General features: G+C 45.6%; 3 protein-coding genes across 3 annotated transcripts; 1 reads left to right on the top strand and 2 right to left on the bottom strand.

The window, feature by feature from the left end:
* Positions 1-882: 882 nt before the first annotated feature.
* On the bottom strand, positions 883-6,360 carry LOC127781462 (glucan endo-1,3-beta-glucosidase 5-like). Its single transcript, XM_052308416.1, has 2 exons — positions 5,758-6,360; positions 883-2,614 (listed from the first exon to the last, which is right to left on the bottom strand). The coding sequence occupies exons 1-2, from the start codon at positions 6,123-6,125 to the stop codon at positions 1,486-1,488; spliced, it is 1,497 nt and encodes a 498-aa protein (XP_052164376.1). The 5' UTR covers positions 6,126-6,360; the 3' UTR covers positions 883-1,485.
* Positions 6,361-10,456: 4,096 nt separating this feature from the next.
* Positions 10,457-12,798, top strand: LOC127782994 (60S ribosomal protein L7a-2). Its single transcript, XM_052310289.1, has 7 exons — positions 10,457-10,593; positions 10,860-10,907; positions 11,004-11,205; positions 11,802-11,971; positions 12,086-12,214; positions 12,304-12,396; positions 12,507-12,798. The coding sequence occupies exons 1-7, from the start codon at positions 10,591-10,593 to the stop codon at positions 12,636-12,638; spliced, it is 777 nt and encodes a 258-aa protein (XP_052166249.1). The 5' UTR covers positions 10,457-10,590; the 3' UTR covers positions 12,639-12,798.
* Positions 12,799-15,078: 2,280 nt separating this feature from the next.
* On the bottom strand, positions 15,079-22,027 carry LOC127782233 (uncharacterized). The gene is made up of 7 exons (XM_052309335.1): positions 21,756-22,027; positions 21,164-21,256; positions 20,033-21,038; positions 18,383-19,935; positions 18,172-18,300; positions 17,936-18,100; positions 15,079-15,602 (listed from the first exon to the last, which is right to left on the bottom strand). Exons 2-6 carry the CDS (start codon positions 21,232-21,234, stop codon positions 18,049-18,051), a joined length of 2,811 nt encoding a protein of 936 aa, XP_052165295.1. The 5' UTR covers positions 21,235-21,256; positions 21,756-22,027; the 3' UTR covers positions 15,079-15,602; positions 17,936-18,048.
* Between the last annotated feature and the right edge of the window lie 481 nt (positions 22,028-22,508).

Below are 22,508 nucleotides of genomic sequence, written 5' to 3'. Positions count from 1 at the left end.
CCCAATTGTATTGACACGCGAACTTACTTACACATAAATATGTTGTTGTCAAATCATCATGTTGTACCACTCTTTCATTCTCCTTGTCTTAGTGTAAGTGAGCCTCGAGTCACATTCTTCCTCCTTGGCATGCCGCCCATACCCCTCTCCCTACTCCCCTATGAGCTCAAAGTACCTTTCTTCCTCCTTACTAACAAGCCCCTAGGCCTAATCCCCGTGACATCGATGAGGCCTTGCACCTCTTTCTTCCTCAGACCTGGCCACAAGCTGACCTCATCCCTGGATTGAAAGTTTTTTATTATTTGAGATAAAAGTTTGTTCATTTGGGCAAAATGTTTGATGTCATGAGTGAAACTTTAGGAGACTTGAGTTGAGAGTGAAAAGTTATAAGTAAAAGTTTTGAATAGGTTAAAATTGGATGAATTATGATTCAAACGTTTTGACGATAAAGTTTTTGAGATTGCCGTTGAAAGTTTTAGATCATAAAGTTTTTGCTATTCAAATTGAAAGTTTGAATAGAAAGTATCAACTTGAAAGTTACTGAACATAAAGGTTTTATATTTCAAATTGAAAACTTCGATTAAAAACTTTGAAGACTTCACATTGAATATTTTTAAAATTGGATTGGAAGATTACTGCATTGGTGCTTAGCAGCTGCTTAAGCTTATAACCATCCCTGATTAATTGTTCTTGCAACCAGTTGAGCACTCATGAAAAGGTGCTTGCATTGGAGAAAAGGAAGCTTATAAAGATGCTTTATTATTTAGAAATACTCTACCCTTTAAGCACCTCTAGTTGCTGTGGAAGAGGAACTTGACTGTGAGGCCTTTGATGTAATTCCTTGATCTGATTTGAGGAACGCAACCAACGTTTGACCTGGCATTAAGCTAGGAGTAATAAAAGAGGCCTGATGCAACTCCGAAATGACATGGGCACATGGCTGCCATTTCTTGTACCTGTATTTTTGTGAACGAGGGAACAGCAAAACATGGCGTTTTTATGACATTCTCATATAGCACAATATAATGGATGTCAGGCATTGAGATTGCACAAAAACCCTAATGTATTTCCAGTGGACAAAGCTAGTCAAACAAAACAATTTCTCGTGATTCCACCAGTATGAATTTCAGCGGTTTCATGAGGTATCTTTAAGACCACAGCAATACCATAGCCTCATATACCCCCTACAAAAGAAATATATTCGCCCCAAATCAAAATGGTGGTACCAAAGAATGGCAGAATCAGGTTGCAACAACATCTACCATCTTCATTTCAATCTAGAGAAAGCTTTTGGCCACCTTAGCATGAAGATCGGAAGTTGCAGAATTGGACAGCACAATCCCAAGAACAAGCTAGTGATCATGTACATCTAACAGTGTCCCCCCTTTCCTACATCTAGAAGCCACCAATTGACGAAGCTACTTCACAAGGACATGGGAAGTGTGCCCAAGGGAGCTGTTTAAAGTCGAGTCTCGACAACCAAAATCACAAATAAACCCCAATCTGAAGGAACCCAATTACCAAGAACGCCAAGATCCACAATCCAAAGCGCCTCCGAGAACAGTCACCTGAAGAATAGATTGTAGATGTTCTACTGTCATCTATACCAACAAGAAAGCGGCAGTCACCGATGGATGGGTCAAGGTAAGTGATCATGCCAAGTCCATCGAAATCACAGCTCTGGGCGTCCTGTTTCCGCAGCTGATAGTAGCTGTTGAAAGCATATGAGATGTTGCCCTTCTCCCCAATAGCATTGCATGAGCCACCATAGTAGAGGGTGGTGCAATCAGCCATAGTACAAGCAAGCTTTAGGTGATTCTCGACATTGTTAAGATCTCGACCAGGGTTCGCAACACACCACCGTGGAGGAAGATATGGCACATCTTTGGCGTTTTTCAGAACTGGACTGCCCAATCCAAGATTCAGTGGGTACTTGGCTTGTCCATCAAATGAGAAAACTCCCCAGTGTCGCTCGAAATTGCCAGGTAATGTGCTCTTCTGCTCTTCATCAAGAAGGCTGAAAAGATATACATCCATCGGAGGCACCCCAGGACGTAGAGGAGTTCCTTTGTTGCTTAAAACATGACTGATCAGGCCTTGGGTGAATGCCCTTGCTGCAGTCAGGTTTGCACTTGGTGCCCCTTCAGTTGGCCAACCCACCTCGCCAATCACAATTGGTAGCTGCCCATAGCCAATCTTGCTCAAAGCAGAAACTAATGTGTCAAAATTGCCATCGAAAGCATTGTAGTACACATTAGGGCCATCCACAACTGGGTGACTAGATCCATCAAAGAAGGCATAATCTTGTGGGAAATCAGAGCTCTGGTAAAGGCTGAGGAATGGATAGATATTGACCACGAAAGGAGCACCACTTGAGCTAAGAAAAGCAGCGAGCTGGGTAATAATCTGAATCAGATCAGGTCTGAACACTCCCTGTGATGGAACAGATGCACTCTGATATGCATCAGCATTGCATGGGACAACTAGTTTGATGTACCTTGCAAGATTAGCTTTCACCAATGATTGCTGAATATTGGTCATTGCTGGAAGAACATATGACTGGAATTGCCCCTGATAGCTTGTCAGGAATGGCTCATTTCCCACAGCAATGTACCTGTTTAAATTAGGGACAAGTATAAGAAAATGAATAAAGTAAAGTCATAAACAAATTTAGCAGAGGAAGAAAGTAAGCAACATAACAGATTTCAGAAAGAAAAGAAAGAAAATTCTCAAGCAAGTAAAAACAGCTCGAATAGACATCCATAGGAATATAGGTACAACAAAAAAAAAATAAGCACATAAATTAACTTCCCAGCAAATATTCTGAAATAAAGGATTCTCTAGCCTGTAATTTAACCCATACTCAACATTAGTATTTTTTTTTTAGAAAAGCATGCATTTTATGTTGCTTTCCACTCGGTTCACACTTCACAGTCCTACCAGGCTGACCACCTTAAATGAAAACAAAAATTATGTTCCATGATCACAACAATCCATTCTATGTCATTGGTTTACAATATACCACCGACAAAGCTTAATTCTACAATATACCATCAAACAATTCGTTTTGTTCCTTATATACCATCACCGTTAGTCAAACGCCGTTAAGGGAAGGAAAATGACAATTTTACCCCTAGGATAAAATTGAGATTTTGCACAATGCCATATCACATCAAATAGTCTTATATGATAAAAAGACATGCTGTTTCTATTGTTCATCAATGAGAAAAAATAGTGGATCATGACCAATAAAATCCACATGTAGCATGATATCCTAGGTGTAAAATAGATATTTTCTCTCCCTTAACGGAGTTTGACTAATGGTTGACTAGTGGCGATGGCATATAAGAAAGAAAACAAGTTGTTGGATGGTATATTATTGAACTAAGTTTTGTCAGTGGCATATTGTAGAATTCATGCTTTGACGATGGCATAGAATGGATTATCTCATGATCAAATCATTTGATCGTTGCTGGGATGACCCATTTGGTTACTCCGATTAAAACTTTCATGAAATAGAGAAACAGTACATATTCAATAGTTCATCTATTCAATACCTACAAAAGAAATTGTTTCAACAAAAATGTAGTCATGTAAATGCAGCCAACTGCTGTGTGTTCTGAAATTGAGCAAACAAATGCAGGCATGTCCACAGAAAACAACAAAAACATAAACAGTACCCAAGTCCCTCTCTCATCCCTAGCAGCCGTGCCGCTCAGCTATCCTCCCAGTGGTGTTTACCCCCTATGCAACCCATAACAAACATAGTAGAAGATTAATCATGCCAAATGCACATCGGGTTAGAACATATAAGCTTGACTCAGCAACTATCCAATTCGAGAGACAAGTGACAACAAGTGATGCAACGGTAAGCCCTTGCCAGTTACCAGATATAGAGAGTAAGCAGAGTAGTAAGAACCACTTTCCTGTTTATATGTCAGATAAATATGTTTATTTCCTTTCCTTGCTTTAATATTTGGTATTTGGAAATTATTTGCTTCCTCTCACCAGCTTTGCAGTGATGTTTGCACCAAAAGCTTTTGTACACTAGCACATCTATGTGACTGAATTAGACAGAGTATGGGTGTAAAGCTTTTGCTAGATTGCTATCATGGCTAAGGTCGGCAGGAAAAGCTATCTCATACAACTTATTTTCTCTCATTTTCCTTCTTTTGACATGGAAAGAATGTCTGCTACCCACAATCTTTCTTTATCCATTTTCCTGTTCTGAATGCCAGCACCTTTTTGTGTGGGTAGCATGTTAACACTAATACAGTATGACTTAAAAATACAATATAGATGACCACAAACAAATAAAGTGCAGGGCCATTCAAGCTCAAAGGCTACTTTAGATACCCCTATTTCCTAGGATATGAACAAAAAATGGATAAGTGTTAGCACCAACAAATGTTGAGTTCTATTCCAGTGTATACTCCATCAGATAGAGGAATAGTGGAATATACAACTATTGACATCCGGTGGATTGCATGGAAAAGCTAAATTTGACATCCCAAAGCAGTAGAAAATTAAACGCTAAATTGGACTCATGATGTGCAGATATATTCTGGCATCTAACACGTGCATCAATGAATGAAATCTAGCAGATGGCAAAAGACACTGTCTCTTGAAACACATTTTACTATGCTTTGCAAGGATAATTATCACATTTTAATCCTTGAGGAATCCTGTATATTGAAATGTTCTAAAAAGTAACAGAAATAACTTCAAACATAGTAGCACTTGCTTAACAAAAATAAGGCTGGTGGCTATACATTGCTTTGGGCTTCTGGCATGTCAATACTGTATTTTCAATGATCGTTCAGAATTTTGACAGAGCTTTTGTTTGCCAAATGATATCTAGAAATCACCATACACATGGTATAATTTCAGGATGTGTATCATAGAAAATACCATCTTTACATGCCTTGTGTTCTACTCTGACAAGAACCACCTACTCTGACAAGTAGAAGCTTCATAGTGACTAAAAGATACAGAACAGAAGGTACCAAGTGTTATTTATGTTTTTATTAATGCCAACTCTCAGAGCAGAACAAAAACATCTTGACGTGCATTTAAGTTTTGTAAGAAAATCGTGTCTTGTTTTATGTGCCTGAAAATAAATTGGAAACGCAGGTAACTTCATAATCTACATAATGGCAAGGACGTGTATTGCACAAAGCAAAATTTCAGTTCAACCATTAAACTGAAACCACAGACACGAAGGCGACTACAACAGAATCACAGGGTCCATTAAGTCAAGTTCATCATAAATAACAGTGCAATTGTGTGGTCCAAGTCCGACACAAATATGTACTGGCGCAATTGTCCATAAAAGGCAATCGGGTCTGCATTGCACTTGCACTAACTAAATTCAACTTGAATCAGTATAAGGAGCATTACACTAGACTGCATCCCCTGACAATCTATAAACAAACTTCCAGTCATCAAGAGACAGATACACCTTAAATTAATATAATAACCCCAGATCAATCAACATAAGAGAAGAGAACGAACAGTGACCTTCCGAAAAAGAAAACAAGCAGAGGCACTTAACACTGTTCCGAGTCAGTAGACTAGCAATATCTCATTGACTAGGCATTAACACAAACACAGTGCCAGCAAGAATCCAACGAACACAATACAGCAAGATGTAGGTATGCAAGAACGCAGAGATTCTTCCATTGCAGCGAGAGACTCAAGGAAAAAAGGAATCCATTTTTTTCCCAAATTACAGGAGGGAGCGCGGCGGGGACTCACCGTATGTCGGCGCCGCCGGGGCCGACGTAGCGCGACACGTTCCGCGCGACCCAGGCGTCGGCGGCGGCGGGGGAGGCGGCGATGCCCTGGAGCATCTCGTTGGTGATCCCGACCATGACCTGCAGGCCGCTGCCCATGAGCGCGCGGAGGGCGGCCTGGTCGGCGTCGAAGAGCTTGACCCTGCCGATGCGGTTGGCGCGCATGAGCTCCACCACGACGGGCGCCGGCATGCGGTGCGCCGACACGGTGCCCCAGTTCACCCCGACCGCCGCCGCCGCCCGCGGCGCGCATGGCACCATCATCACCAGCACCGCCGCCAAGAACGCCGCCACGAAGCGCACCATGGCGCCGGCGTTGGCCGCCGCCATTGTGGTGGGGTGAACCCGAATGGAGGGATCCTTAGGCGCTTCTTGCAGGGGCCTCCTCCATGGAGGGACAGTGTAAGGAGGAGGAGAGAGTGGAAGGAGCACTAGTAGTAGTGATGCTCGCTTTGGTAGAGAATTGCAAAGGGAGAGGTGATGCCTGATGAGGAGGTGGAAGCCATGGAGAGCAAAAAAGGAAAAGAAAAAAAAAAGAAGGTAAAAGAAAAGGATGGGGTGGTGGTGAGCTTGTCGCCGAGCGAGCGCAAGTTTGAAGTCAAAAAAGAGGAGAGAGCTCCTGCTATGCTGGCAGCTGATGTGGTCAAGGTGGTCGGGCGGCTCGACTGCTCGCGTTCTGTTCTGCGTCGCCGACTGGGGACAGGAGACTGGGGGCTTGGCGCTGCGATTCCGGCCGACGCCATGTTTGATGCGGCTGCCGTTGGAGTTGCCTAGTGGGCTGGACTAACAGAACAGGCCCAAGTGATTTTTCGGCCTCGTCTTTTTTTTTATATACTTATACTTATCAGCCACAATTTAAATTTATAATCTTAAATTTATTGTTGATTTTAGGGTTTTTTTCATCGAAGTTTATTTTTCAACCTTTGTTTTTAGATTGCTAAGAACATATATATATAAATTATATTCATAAATTATTTTTCTTTTATAAATATGTCGTTTCGCTTATTCTCCGAATAACAATGGGGCCGTTTACTTCCACATTGGGAGTGTTTAGGGGAAAAAAAGTACATATGAGGTCCTCATCTTGTCATCGGATTACAAAACCACGAGATATATGTCATCTATCAACTAACAAAACTAGGTTACTCTGGGTCTTTAGGCAGTTTTGACCCTGGTTATTTCCGACGTGGCAACTGAGTCAACGTGGGCCCCACATGTCAGGGTGGCCATGTCATCACCCTCTCTTTCCCCTCTTCTCTCCCTTCCTCCTCTCTCTCACTCTTTTCTAGGTAGGCCGGCCAGCAGGTGAGGTGGAGGTCAGCGGAGCGAGGCGGGAGAGGATGAGGGCGTCGGCGCCAGTGATGGGTAACACAGTGTTGTAGAGGCCACAGGCGCGGAGGAGGTGGGGGCCAGGGAGGCCGGCAACAACCTCCTCACCGGCCGCGACGTCGCCATCAACTCCTTCCCCAACCCTCGCCATGGCCTCCGCGGCGGCGAGGATCTCCACCCCACGCCCATCGATTGGGAGGTGGCCATTCTCCCCCGGCGAAGGTGGACATCAACTCCTTCCCCAACCCTCGCCATGGCCTCCGCGGCGGCAAGGATCTCCACCCCACGCCCATCGATTGGGAGGTGGCCATTCTCCCCCGGCGAAGGTGGACATCTACTCCTGCACTGCCTCCTCCCTCTCCTTCCAAGCAGAATTTTAAAGGCATAAGTCTATTTTGCCCCTCCCCCCCTCTCAACTCATGTCCCTGGTAGAAGAATCACATCCCTCAACCGCAAAACCGGGTATAACCCCCTAATTCCCAAAACCGATGAAAATCAACTCCCCGAACGGTTTCGGAGGTAGTTTTGTCCCACGTGGCATCTTTGACTCGTAGACTAGCTGAGTCAGCTTGTGGGACCCACATGTCAGTGACAAGAATAAAATGAAAAATTGTGAGGCCCACTATCAGTGGCCACCATCGTCGACGCGTTCCCTATGCAACCCTTCCTCCTCCGCTTCTCTCCCTAAATCGGACCAACTAAAACACACTCCTCTCCTCCCCTGCAATCCCCTCCCCCAGCCGTTGCCATGCCTAGGGATGACGCCAATGGTAGCAGCGCCAACCTTCACCCCACGTGCCAAAACCCTAGCAGCACCCCTCAACAGCAGCCCCCCCTAGGCGCCATGGGAAACCCCAACCTAGGGCTCACCCTTGCCTCCTCTGATCACATGGCTGCACCACTGCCTCCTCCTTCCCACATCTAGCCAAAGCTGCGCCACGTGGCGCCCGCCTACTCCTCCCGCTCCCGCCAGCAGCCACCGGCGTCACTCACTACGGCGTCGTGGAATCCGTTTGGCGGCGGCGACGGCGGTATGGACGACATAGGATAGGATGGGATCGGGGAGATTGGGCCGAGCGGTGTTGGTGTTGGCACCAACGGCGACTTCGTGTTTGGCGGTGCCGCTCCCACTATGAGTCAGCAGCCTCTAGTGGCGTCATCCTATGGAGAACCCCTCTTCATGTTCGGGAGCATGAGAGACAGCTTGCCTCGGTTCGGGGAAGGATGGCGATGAGCGTGAGCGTCATCCAATCTGCTGCTGTTTGTCAGTGAAATGGGAATCGGGGTCCTCATTTATCCGGCAAAAGGATCATTATCAAATAAATAGCATGCTCAGAATGTATTTAAAAATAAAAAGGTAACCCTAGGGTGACGTAGCTAGGAACCCCTTCCGAAAGGCCCTGGGCCCACCTAAGATTTCATATATGGGATTCTCTCTAGCTGAGGAGGGATCCTGTGTATATGTCTCAAAACTCTGTGTATAGAAGTAACTTGGGGCCTGGCTTGGGTCACAAAAATGCCCCTCCTCTGCCTTAAGGTCAGCCTCGGGCCCGGCTCTGTCCCGGGCCCCGGGCTCACCCTAGCCCTTAAAGGTTCTACGGTCCTCAGCAAGAAAGGCATAGAAACATGCAAGACCTATATATTAAGAGGATAAGCTAAGGTCTGCCTCAGGTCCGGTCTAGTCCTAGGCCTCGGACTCACCTTAGTCCTTGTATAATTTGCGTTCCTCTGCTTAGAGGGGCGTCAAAATATATAAGACGGATAATCTTGAGATATTCTTCCATCAACGATACCTTCAAGAAGCTCATCCAAGAATAATCAACCTTCTTTAAGCACGGGAGGGCGTTACCTCATAAACTTCCAGGAAGTTGGGCATGCTCCACAGCCAGCCGTGAGGTAGCACGCCTCATCATAAATGAAACAGCTTTATGGGGGGAGTCTGAGTTGAAAGGACGTGGACAAGACGCCAACGCTGAGTCACTTTGGACGGTGGCGCCTGGGACACGCGTCGCACATGCCCCGCGCCACTTGATTTAACCAAATGGGCAAAGAAGCAAGCGTGGCGCTATTTCAGGCAGATCGGGCCTCGTTGGGCCCACCACGCACCACGTGGTGAGCACATTGGCGAATGCCCAACTATCTCAGACAGAGCCTAGGAGCCCGGGGTAATATGAATCGTAAGACTTGAAGGGTTTCTTGAGGGCTGCGTTAGGGAACCAGCTGGCAGCGACAAGACGGCTGATGAGACAACACTAAGAGTAGATTTGTAATAATGTGAGCCCCTCCTTGGACTATAAAAGGAAGGGGACTAGATACAAATGAAGGGTTGGATTCTCTCAGGTGAGTACTATCGCTTTGTAGCCTGAAAAGGTCTCCTTTGTACTTAGCCGATCTAGAGAAGACAACGAACACCAACACAGGAGTAGGGTATTACACCTCCGGGTAGCCTGAACCTGTATAACCTCCTACCTCCTCCTCCTCACGGGGTGGTCGGGCCCCGCGAATCCATCACGATCGCAGATACCTCGCACCGCTCGCCGACTAACCCCCTGGTTGAATCTCCACTCTCGGGGAGGGGTCTCGACTCCCCGCTGTTTGAGGGACCGCCTCTCCGGTGGGCGGGGAAAATGACCCGCTCCGATTGCCCCCATCTCCCGTTGCATTATCCTCACTTTTCTTGATTTCCTCAACTGTCACTACTACCTACTCCCATCCCCTTTTATTTACGCTAGATTTTTGTTGTTTTCGTGCGTGCGAACAAGACTCAACGGCTATCGGCGGGGTGGGGCAGTGACCATCGAGCTTCCGGAGGAGGGAGAGAAGGGCCTAGAGAAGAAGAGAAGTGTGTCTGACAGTGGGCCCAACCGTTTTTCCTTTTTATCCTTGTCCCTGACATGTAAGTCCCACAAGCTGACTCAGCTAGAGTGCTAGACAACGTGGCCAAAGATGACACGTGGGACAAAACCACTTCCGAAACCACCAGGGTAGTAGATTTGCAACAATTTTGAGAGTTGGGGATAGGTTATATATATATATATATATATATATATATATATATATATATATATATATATATATATATATATATATATATATATATATATATATATATATATATATGGTTTTGCGGTTGAGTGTTGCAAATCAAAGGACATGAGTTGAGGGAGGCAAACAGACTTATTCACTTTTAAAAGCAACCGGGACGGCCCAGTAGCCTATGGACGGCCGCGGCCCAAGTGACGCCTCCTAAACCCTAATCCTATGACCGGCCAAGATGTCCCGAGCCCCTCAAGCTCGCGCCATCCGACGAGCTGGAAGCATCCACGTCGTCCCGATTCTTCCTCTATAAAATCACCACCTCGCCTCGCGTCACCACCTCTCGCCGCCGCCGCCGCCTCCCCCTCCACCTCCCGCCTCGCCGTCTCCCGTTCGGAACACCAAGCTCCAGCGCCCCCCCTCCGGCGAAATGGTACGTTCTCGCCGCCGCTGCCGCCGCGTCTTTTGTGTGCCAGTGCTATCGCAGCTGCTCCAGCGGTTTCCTTTCTGCGAAGAAACCGGATCTTTTGGTGATACTTTTTTCTGTGGTGTTCTTCGTATGGTTTCCTTGGATCTTGTGAACGCTGTCTTGGATTCTCGCAGCGGCTGCTAGCTTATCTCGAGACCTCGCTTGGAGGTTGCAACTTTACATATGAATCATGTATATGCGCTGATGCGTCTGGATCGTAAATCTCGCAGGCCCCGAAGCGAGGCGGCAGGGCGCCGGTGCCGGCGAAGAAGAAGACGGTACCCGCAATCATCTATATCTTGCTCCGTTGTCGCGCTTGAAATCTTTGTTGTTGCGGGGGGGCGTGGTTTGATTTGGGATGTTGATGGGTGCAGGAGAAGGTGACGAACCCGCTGTTCGAGAAGAGGCCGAAGCAGTTCGGAATCGGCGGCGCGCTGCCGCCCAAGAAGGACCTTCACCGGTTCGTCAAGTGGCCCAAGGTGGTGCGCATCCAGCGCCAGCGCCGCATCCTCAAGCAGCGCCTCAAGGTGCCCCCGGCGCTCAACCAGTTCACTCGCACCCTCGACAAGAACCTCGGTATGTAATTCGCCTTGATTCGTTCATCGTCCCATCAGTCAGATTTGTCGGGTTTGGCATTGCACCTGGAACGCTACTTGGCTCACTGAGATGGTTAGGAAAATCCACCTGTATATATGTTCATTGCGAACCTTGAATTGTGGTGGTTTGTATATAGTGCCCAAGTAATGTAATGTTCTTGATTATGGCTTACTACTAGCTTAGTAGTACATTTCTGGTTAGCAGGGTAGATTTCTTTCAGTTGAACGAAGCTTTTCACCACTAGTATTTGTTGTTTGCTAGTGTCTAGGAAATTTGTCCGTGAATGAAAAATAAGAACAGGAAATGCTAAGGTATTACTACTAAAGTCTTCTTTAGTATTAGTATAGTTTGGTCATCTGTCCACTGTACGTAGCATACGTTGACACCATTGTTATGTAGGATGTCGGTTGCTAATGTGGCTGGTGTGTTCTTAGTATTATTGTGTTCATAGTACCACTTCAAAACAAAGTAACAGGACTTACATGCAGTTCAACTTGAATTGCTCTGTACGCGGCATTTGTTATATTTTACAATTCATGGTGTCAAAAATATCTTATGTGCATAGTTGTTTGCAGCAACCAATCTGTTTAAGATGCTCCTCAAGTACCGCCCTGAGGACAAGGCTGCTAAGAAGGAGAGGCTTTTGAAGAGGGCCCAGGCTGAGGCTGAAGGTAAAACCGTTGAGGCAAAGAAACCAATTGTTGTGAAGTATGGTCTTAACCATGTCACATACCTCATTGAGCAGGTACAGAACCTAAGTGACCTATGCATATCTTTGTTAGTTACCAATCAAGGCGTATCTTTATGGGAACAAACAATCAAACAAAATTGTTGAGATAAGTGAATGGTTTTCTTGCAGAGCAAGGCCCAACTGGTCGTCATTGCTCATGATGTCGATCCGATTGAGCTGGTTGTGTGGCTTCCAGCCCTGTGCAGGAAGATGGAGGTCCCTTACTGCATTGTGAAAGGAAAAGCCCGTCTTGGATCGGTATATTTCCTCCTGAACCTTGTTTGTACTTGTTGAAGGTATAGGTGCTAGTATAAAGAGTCTCATTCTTCACAAATAATCACTTGTAGATTGTTCACAAGAAAACTGCATCTGTCCTCTGCTTGACCACTGTCAAGAACGAGGACAAGCTTGAGTTCAGCAAGATCCTGGAGGCTATCAAGGTGAGAAACCACGAGATCCCTCGTGCATTTAATCATCATATTATACTATCCAGTGCTGCTGCCACCCTTTAGCACCTCATTCGCTAACGCTGCAAACCATCTTACTCTAGGCGAACTTCAACGACAAATTCGACGAGGTTAGGAAGAAGTGGGGAGGCGGCGTCATGGGATCCAAGTCGCAGGCGAAGACCAAGGCCAGGGAAAAGCTGCTCGCCAAGGAGGCTGCCCAGCGGATGACCTAAATTATAGCTCCTGTAGTTTCATTTCAGTCAGATTTTGACGAGGAACTCGAATTAGCACTGTACAACCGTGCTGTGGTTTTCTGAGTCTTGGTTTCATATCTTCTCTGTTCACCGGACCATGTTGGGATACTATGCAATTAGTACAACCGTGCTTCAAAAACTTTTTTGTTTCGTTCCTGTTTTAGCGGAGTGACTAAGAAATAGCTTAAATAGTTGTTCATTCCTGTTTTAGCGAAGTGACTACGGAATAGCTTAAATAGTTGTTCAGAGCTAAAAAGAACTTTGGCTGTGTTTAGATCCAAAGTTTGGATCCAAACTTCAGTCCTTTTCTATCACATCAACCTGTCATACACAAACAACTTTTATAACTTTTTAGTCACATCATCTCCAATTTCAACTAAAATTCAAACTTTGGATCCAACTAAACACAGCCTTTATATGGAAACGCTAAAATTACACACGAATTAGCAAACTTATATCACAAGTAAAAAATCGTCCTAGCCAATCGTCTGCCCTGCCTTTCTCATGGGGATTAATTGAACCCGGCCAAATTGGGTTTGGCTGGCACTTGGAACTTGTTCTCCAGCTCAAGCCAAAGACGTCCATCACGTCCCAACTGGCAGGTGGGCCGGGGGACACGAACAAGCCTAACACAACATGTGAACTGCAATTATCTATTTTTCCTAACAATTATACAAATTTTTCTAGGTGGCATCTAGTTACAAACATTGATTTCACAGGAGCGAAGCTGGGAGGAAAAAGTCCACTTTGACTCCATTTAAAGTACACCGAATCTAATTCGTACCCCTTAACTGAAAAAGGAGTCGAACTATTGAAACCCTCGGTGGTTTTGGAGGATGGTTTTACTGACGTGGCGGTATTGACCTGGTATTTGTTCTAGGTGGCACTCATGTGGCGTTAGAATTAAAAAATATATATGGGACCTGCTTGTCATTCAAACAAAAAAATATGGGACCCACTGACATGTGGAGCCCACATGTCATCCTTTCTACCTCTGACGCTTCTTCCTCTTCCCTCTCTCTCCCTTATCTCACTCTTTTCTTTTCCACTTCGGCCATGGCAGCGGCGGCACGGCCTCCGCGAGCGGTGTGGCCATCGGCGACGACGACGGCATGTCGCGGCACACTGGGCAGGTGGCACTAACCCGCAGCCACCGCTCTGTGCACTCCGCGTTGAACCGGTGTCTGCACCTGGGCCCGCACCGAAGCGTGTAGCCGACTCGCTAGCCGTGAACTCTCTCTCCCTCCGTTCAAGTAGCTGCCGAGGAGGTGAGGACGACCGACCGTCAATGAAGAGCGAAAGCGGCCGCTCCAGGGCCTCCGGCCTCCTCAACCGCCACCATCTGTCTCTTAGTCCCCCAATGCGACTGCCGCTGCCACTGCTTGCCGACAGGGAGTCGACCGGGCAGCCGACTGCGGGGGCGAGAGAGCTCCTAACCTACCCATTCCGCAGCCACCAGGAAAAGTGGACGTCGCCGCCCGAGACAAGACCGAGGCGGAGCGTGCCCCCAACTTCGACGCCGACTGGGACGGGCTTGACCCTGGCACCACCAAGCAAGAGAGAGGGAAGAGATGGAGACGGAGTCGCTGCTATCCCTCGTCAGCAACATCAACGAGCGGCGGCAACAGGAGAGGAGGGGAAGAGATGGGATCGCCGTCGTTGTTGCATCGGCCGCCTCGGGCGACGCCGCGTGCAGGTGTGGACCGGCGGTGGTGGACCGAAATGGATGATGGTGGTGACCGGCGGTGCAGACCAACCGTCATCCCCAGCGATCCTGCCCGTCCCCTTCCCCTCCCCCCAAATCCTTGGCCTCCTCCTGCAGCCGCACCCATCGCCCACCGCCGCCATGCTGAACGAGAGAGAGAGAGATAAGGGAGAGAGAGAGGGAGGACACGTGGTCCCACATATATTTTTTATTCTAACGCCACATAAGCGCCACGTGGAACGAAGACCGGGTCAATACCGCCACGTCAACAAAAACACCCTCCAAAACCGCTGAGGGAGTCAAATTGCACTAAGAGAGAGAGTGAGGAGGAAGAAGGGTCGGAGGGAGAAAGGATGACATGTGTGCCCCACATTTTTTTTGTTTGAATGACAAGTGGGTCCCACATATATTTTTAATTCTAACGTCACATAAGCGCCACATGGAACGAAGACCGGGTCAATACCGCCACATCAACAAAACCACCCTCCAAAACAGCTGAGGGAGTCAAATTGCACTGGTTTCAATAGTTCGAGAGAGTCGTCTTATCTGATTTTCTAGTTAAGGGGCACGAATTAGATTCAACGTACTTTTTAAGGGAGTCAAAGTGGACTTTTTCCAAGCTGGAAAAACGCTTTGACAGTATGTGTTGACACATTGGACAAAAATTGCACAAGGGATGGCAAATAGTTCACTGGCAGCATACAACGGAAGATGTAGTTATATCTAATTTCAAGATTAGCATTTCTCGGGGGATTGCTTCATGAACATACACATACTTCATTCAGCATTACATAGTGAAGTTAAATGAAATTGGCAAAAGCAATTTTACTACTTCTGTCACAATATATAGAAACCTAGCAACAGATGGGAGGTAGTAGTAGTAATTGACTAATGACCTGCTACTTAAACCTCGCATATCCTGACTTCCTGAGTACAAATAAATCCTTTTATCTCACAGCAGGACCAACTTTGCTAGGCGGCAGCCTCCGAACGAGGTGATGTCGAGAAGCCTGACAAAAAGCATTAAAAAGTTCCCCTTTTATCAGGCACAGGCTGCATCTACTGTTAAAATCTCCAGTGCAGGTGCATTTTCCACCACATGGAGAAGGAATTCAAGCGGGCCTGCTGTGCCCTCGTATCCTGTAACTGACACGCACTCTTAAGATGGTTGTATCCGCAGAAGGCATTTTACAGCAGGATCCGCATTATCCCCAAATGCTGCACCACCAAACTACGAGCTAAAAGAAAAAGAATAATAAGGCAGTTAGTACAGGAGCAACATGTGTTCAATGCTTCATGCATGTCAAAATGAACAATAAACAGCAAGTGTTCATAACTGACAACTCACTTATGGAACAATTCCAACAAAACAGTAGATTCTGTGTTGATTAATAAATTATGGTCTTTTAACAGTGTACATCTGACAAAGAACAATCACAGTCACTAGTTCATTAGTCACACCTTCGTGTGACCGTAGCCCCTGCGCTATTTCTAGGTCTTTTAATTTAGTTGAGGTATGATCAGCTTTTGTTAGTGAAAATAATAGCCTAGTACTTGCAATTACAAATAATCTACGGGAAGGTGAGATGAAAACAAAGAAAATTCAGAAGACTTTGAGGAAAACACACAGATTTCCATTAAACTATGGGGGAATTGAGAAAATCTAACAAACACTAGGATACCTGAGGGAATCCCACCTAAAGATTGGGCAAGAGAGCAGTTTTCTCATTTATCCAATGATGGCAGTAGTTAGAGCCAAATGCATGGTATGCTTGTTTGATCAACAAGCATATCAGTTTAATTTGTTCATAAATCAAATAGTCGAGTCAAAAGAAAATTGGAGTGATTAAATATAGTCACACATTGAAACCTTGGTTTGTATGCCTGTCGTCTAGCTTAGCTATCTCTATTCTAGGTGGCCTGAAGAATGGAGTGCAGGACGGTAATTTGATATATATATATATATATATATATATATATATATATATATATATATATATATATATATATATATATAGTAAGAAAAAGTAGTGGTCAAAGTTATTTTTTGGAGACCGTGCCCATGTCCTTGTCCAAAACAACAACTATTTTTAACCTAGAGGGGCATAGGAGAATGGGAAACCGTTGCAAACAAACCAATGAAAAGAGGAGGGCAGATAGTCGATTCGAGGACCTTCTAGAGGTGTGGCAAAGTTTCTTCCTTTCGTTAGTATTTATTATAATATGATTTTATTAAAGTACATTTTAAGATCAATCTATACTATGGTCTCCATGTTTTTAAGGAAAATATTTTAGAATTTGTACATGGTCAAAGTTTTTAAAGTTTGACATTAGTCTTGCCCAAAACGACAATTATTTTCAACATGGAGGATAGGGGTGGGCATAAAATCACTGAAAACAAAAGGCTGAACCAAATCATAGTGTCCTTTTTTGGGTATTCAATTATCCCTTTGGTTTTATTTCTATGGTGCTTCGATCTTCGACTTTTCTCTCGGTTTCTCATCTCTGGAAAACCGAAGAACCCACACAACCAATCAATCTCCACGACCCCATCCTCCTGCATGAAAACCACATCGTGGAGGCCCTCCGACTGGTGGAAAAGCCCATTAATACCATCAGTTCTTACCAACCCCTATTGCCGTTACCAACCCCTATCACTGTTAACAACCCCTATCGCCGTAGCCTATCAAACCCATCCGACCACCACCGCAGCCCAATATATTGCCATGCTGCTCGCAGGACTCCAGCCCTCGGCATCGTAGCACATACAGGTGGGTTTTCTCGGTTACTCGGTGAAACCGACAAACTGAACAGACTCCCATTTTCCCCAATTTCTTTTTCCTTCCATTTTCTTCTTCTCTCCTAGGGTTAAGGACACTTTTGCCCCTGCTGACCAAATAGATCAATCTAATCAATCGATCAAAGCAAGTCCCTGGTGGCTCGTCTCATTCGCTCGATGCCGACGCACTCCATCGCCTCATTGCCACTACTACCGCATCGGTAGGCCCAGCACCCCTGTCCCCATGCCTCACCATCGCCACGTAGGGGTGGTAATGGGTCAAGGCCCATGGGCTCTTTCACAACCCTAGCCCTCAAATATTTTTAAGCCAAAAATGTATAAAAATTGAGCCCAGCCCCTTTTTAAACCCAGCCCTCCAATTTTCGAGTGTAAAATGTTGGGCCCATTACCACTCAGGCCGCCAAAACCATGGCCATACCCTGCCACTGCACAGCACCACCACCACCACCGTGGGTCGCCACTACCGCCCCGATGGCAGGCCCCACGGCACAGCAGAAGCAGGCAAAGCGTTAGCATGAAGAGAACAAATTATTTGATGGAGTTGGCAAAGCAGCAGCAGTAGCAGTAGCAGGAATTACTTGATGGAAATTACAAGCAGCAGTAGCAGGAATTATTTGATGTCATGCAAAATGGACATATCAGACTATGAGAGATCAATTGATGTGGAAGATTTCATTTTGGTTCGTTTGCCATGTAATGTAAATACTATGTAATGTAAAGAAGATGATTTTGGTGTCTTTCGTCTCTGTTTTTCACTGCTTTGTGCCATACCTGTGCAGGATTGATCAAGGACTTGGAGCTTACAGAACTTTTAGCATCATGTACAAGTAAAAAGCTTCAGCAGCATACTGATCACACACAAAAAATTTCCAGCAGCATGCTGATCAAGCACAATAAAAATTGTCTTCTCCAGCAGCCTTGGTCAACGCCAATTGCCTTGAATAAATTGAGTGTTAGTTAAAACATAAGGCAGGATCAACAATACCATTCAAATAGAAAGATCTTACCTTTCAGAGACAGGTCCAGGACTAGCATTGCTGGAATCATTTCTTGAAACTTTTTGTCTTTTGGGTGTGCTAGCACCCGCTGCACAACTAGTTGAACCTAGTGGTCTCCCTTGTTTGTCACTATTCTTCCTGAAAATGTAAAACAAGTAAATATATTTTCAAAAGGAAATGGACAATAAATATGCTAGAACAAGTAAATGTGTGATCTTACATTATTTTCTGGGAATTTAAAGGACATTTTGGAGATGTTGCCCTATGGCCCATGCCAAGACAGCTCTTGCACTGAACCTGCCACTTGCCTTTGGTCCTAAGCTTGCCTTGTTCTTTATCAAGACACCCAACTATCATGTTCTTCCTTTGCTTCTCTACGTCTTTCTTAGTCAGAGGTGGCAACAAATTGAAACCAAGATTGACTTTTGGCCATTGGGACTTATCTGAAAGTGGATGAATAACACCTGCATATGCAAGCTTATACTTTTGCACCGAATAGCAAGGATCCAAATAATCAGCCATTCTGGGGTTTCTAGTTGATATTATGAGAGCTAATGCATGTGGGCATGGTTTGCCAGAAACTTGCCACTCTCTACAGGTGCATGTATGTTTTGCAAGATTGACCCTATGCCTAATAATCTCATGTTCAGGAGTGATCTCAGCCACCTCTGCTTGGTCTCTATCACCTTGAACCACCCTCAAGTGGCCCAAGGATCTAGTCATTGCATTGAGTTGACGAACTATAATAGGGAGCATCTCACCATCTAGCTTCTCACCTATCTTCTTTCTCCTCGCCAATAGATCCATTATTTTTGACCTGATAGCATCTGCAAGCTCAGCAACTGGAAGATCCTTCATATCCTTAATCCATTTGTTCCATAAATCTGCCAGATTATTGCTGATGAAGTCACATTTTATCTCTTCTGAGAACTTGCTCCTCATCCAAAGCAGTTTGTGATAGGTTTCCAAGTATGGCTTCACATCTGAATTAGTCTCATGGATTATATTCATGTAGTGCTCAAACCTATCTTGCATGTAAGATCTAGCTGCAGGGTACATGTTCCCATACATCGGACCTGGGAACTTCTCTACGAAATTCTGCATCAAGTGACAAAAGCATTCTCTATGCTCTGCCCAAGGAAAAACACTTTTCACAGCATTCTCTAGCCCCTTACAAGCTTCTGAGCTTATTGCTAAGTGTGATGGTTTGCCTATTGCCTTGTGAAGCTGTTGCATAAACCAAGTCCAATTGTCAGTGGTCTCACTCTGAAAGAATCCAAATGCAACTGGAAACATCCAGTTGTGCCCATCTATGGATGTAACAAAAGGTAGATGACCATTCCATTTCCCATTAAAGGCTGTGGAGTCTATACTCAAGTATGGTCGGCATCCATTCATGAAACCATCAATGCAAGGTTTGAATGCACAAAAGAATCTACAAAAATAAATCCCATCATCATCCTCCTGTACATCTATCTCCACAACACTTCCAGGCATTTTCAGCTCAACCTCAGCCTTGAAGTTAAACAAATAGCTCTCTTCCCATGACCCAAATATCTGCTCCACAGCCTTCTGCCTACCTTGCCACACTTTTGAGTATCCTACTGTGACATTGTATTTGGTCTCTAACTCCTCTTTTAGCTTCTTTGCACCCATATTTGGATCCTTCTTTAGAAAAGGAATTGCCTTCTCTGCAACCCACTTATATGATACCATCTTTGTCTTAACTCCCTCAATAGATGTACAAGCATGTGCAAATCTGTTCAAAGTAACCTACAACACATAAATCCATTAGTTAGTAACATAAGACAGTTCTTACTAACAAACATAAATTTGAAATATGAGACAATTCTTAGCTAGTTGTTAGTACCTTCACAGATTTTCCATCAGGCATCAACCTTGCCACAATAGCCCATGGACATCCCTCAGCTTTGCAATAGCCCCTGAACCTTTCTGGATCAGACTTCTCTGTCCCAAGCTCAAATTGCCCCTTTATAGCGTGTTGCCTCACAGCTGATCTAAACTCAACCATACTTCCATATGAGCTTCCAACTATCATTGGAGGGTCATCCCTATCATAGAAAATTTCAGCTTCAAGCCTAGCATCTATCTCTGCCTCATCAAGGTTCAAGTCCCGCTGTGCAAGACGTGGAGCTGGACCAGGAGCAGAATCCCTCTGCTTTTCAGCTTCAAGCCTAGCTTGATCCGCTCTCTCATCCTCAGCTCTGAGTCCAAGAAAATCATACATTTCATCTTCCTCCATTACAGGTAGTGAAGAACCAATTTGCTCCTCTGGAATTGGAGCTATCTCCAATCCATCCCAATCAATGACATGCTGAGGAACTTGCTCTTGTGGAATTGACATTTCATCTTCCTTCATCATGGGCACTGAAGAACCTATTTGCTCCTCTAGAATTGGAGATATCTTGAAACTATCCCAATCAATGAGATGTTGATTGCTTGAGTCTAGAGCATCACCTTGCTTGGCTGTCACAACCTCACCCATGACTAACTCATTTACCTCTGAAATAGAAGAGCTAGTAACTAATTGACCAGATTTATCCTCCACATCCACAAATAAAATCAGCCTCCTCTCCCTCTTCCAATCAAATAATGCATGCGCTAGATCCATATTATCCAAAAACTTTGTTTCCTCGCCAGTTCTCTTGTCATATCCATACACCACAACCTGTTGGCACCTACCCCATTTTACCCTGGCTGCAAAATCCTTTTCCAAGCTCTCTAATGTGCATTGTCGATAGTCTACAACCCATTCAGCGTATGTGCTTGGCACATGAACACTACTACCATCATCAAGCTTAGCTGTGTACTGACCAAACCGAACACACACAATAAACGCCGCATCAGGATCGATCCTATCATATAGGAAAAACAAAAAAAAGAGGAAGACCATTAGTTTGCTTGCTAAATCGCTTCTGACCTAGTTTCTTGCTCCTCCTGTTGAACAATAATGGAGATGAGGATTTTTTTATGGCCTTACCCGGAAGGGAGCTCACTGGGAACTATGAAGTACGCCAACGCCTGCAAAGTGCCCTCCTTTGGAGCCACCATTGCCACCTCTCCCCCTCTCACCCTACAAACCAATTAGGAGTGGCATATAATGAAATCTCTCTTCCTACGCTGAAGGAAGGTAACAGTAGTCAAGTCCATATTAGAAGAAGTACGATAGGCAAAAGTTATGTAATGGGCACATGTAATTAGCTAAAAATTACTATTAATTAGCGAATGCGATCAAGAAATAACCAATGCCTTTGGAGTACCTATCCAAGCCCCACCCCTACCCCTAAGGTTCCCTGGCCGGTTCCAGCGAGCGTTTTCAAAGTTTTGTTCCGTTTGTGGGAGATGCAGCTGAGTGAAGAGGCAGCGACGGCTAGCTAATTACTAATTGAATTTCATGAGGTGGAATTTACTTAGGCGAAACCGAATTTGATGTGACAATCCCATCTAGCCATCCAGGGGTGGGGTGGGGTGGGCATTAGGTCTACGGTTTTCTCAGTTTTTGTGAAACTTGGAATTCTAAGAAAAACCAACCCAATTTAGCTAGCGAGAAGAACAAAGGAACTGAGCCGAACCTGCTTCTTCACAACCATACGACGACCCGACGCCGGCGGTGGGCAACCTCGTCGGGCGCGCCTTCGACTCCCACCGCTGCTCCGCCGCCGGTCGACCTCAAGCGCCGCCCTGCTCCGCCCCTGACCAGCCAGCCACCAGCGCTGCTCCGCCGCCGACCAGCCTCCACCGCCGATACCTCCCGCCCGCGCACCTCTCTCACCGTCGCGCGACGCGAGGCGAGGCGAGCGAATCGCGTGCGGGCTAGCTGACGCTCGGGGTAGCCGGGTGGGGGGAATAATGGATTTTAGGGTTAGGGATTTGTGTTGTGGACTTGTGGGAAGGAAAAGATTTGGGTATTGGGTTTTGGGCCATGGATTCTATGATGGGTCGATGATTTTGTTCGGTGGAATAAGTCCATTTTCACTCCCGTGACCCGAATCTAATCCACACCCTAAACGGCAAAACCGGATATCTCGACCCCCGAGCTATTGAAACTGGTGCAATTTGACTCCCTTGATGGTTTTGGAGGGTGGTTTCGCTGGTGTGGCGCTGTTGACCTAGTTCGTGGGGTTGACGTGGTGCTTAGGTGGCATTTGAATTAAAAACGTATGCGTGGGACCCGTTTGTCATTCACACACATAAAAAATTGTGGGGCCCACTGACATGTGGGCCCCACATGTCATCCTATCTCTCTTTCTTCTTTCTCCCATCTCTCTTTCTTTCTCTTTCTCTTTTCTCCCCTTCGGCCGGCCACGGAGAGCACGGGCTGGAGC

The sequence above is a fragment of the Oryza glaberrima genome, chromosome 8 (genome assembly GCF_000147395.1).
Source record: "Oryza glaberrima chromosome 8, OglaRS2, whole genome shotgun sequence".
NCBI classification, from domain to species: Eukaryota; Viridiplantae; Streptophyta; class Magnoliopsida; order Poales; family Poaceae; genus Oryza; species Oryza glaberrima.
Note: the sequence above shows the minus strand (reverse complement) of the source record. Positions and strands in the feature narration are given on the sequence as shown.

Coding starts and splice junctions, on each gene's coding strand:
- LOC127781462 (XM_052308416.1), bottom strand. CDS start 6,125: ATGGCGGCGGCCAACGCCGGCGCCATGGTGCGCTTCGTGGCGGCGTTC. Junction 2,615..5,757: donor CCCGGCGGCGCCGACATACG/GTGAGTCCCCGC, acceptor TAATTTAAACAG/GTACATTGCTGTGGGAAATG.
- LOC127782233 (XM_052309335.1), bottom strand. CDS start 21,234: ATGGTGGCTCCAAAGGAGGGCACTTTGCAGGCGTTGGCGTACTTCATA. Junction 18,301..18,382: donor TTAAATTCCCAGAAAATAAT/GTAAGATCACAC, acceptor TTACATTTTCAG/GAAGAATAGTGACAAACAAG. Junction 18,101..18,171: donor CCTGGACCTGTCTCTGAAAG/GTAAGATCTTTC, acceptor AATTTATTCAAG/GCAATTGGCGTTGACCAAGG.
- LOC127782994 (XM_052310289.1), top strand. Junction 10,908..11,003: donor TGCCGGCGAAGAAGAAGACG/GTACCCGCAATC, acceptor TGATGGGTGCAG/GAGAAGGTGACGAACCCGCT. Junction 11,972..12,085: donor TCACATACCTCATTGAGCAG/GTACAGAACCTA, acceptor GTTTTCTTGCAG/AGCAAGGCCCAACTGGTCGT.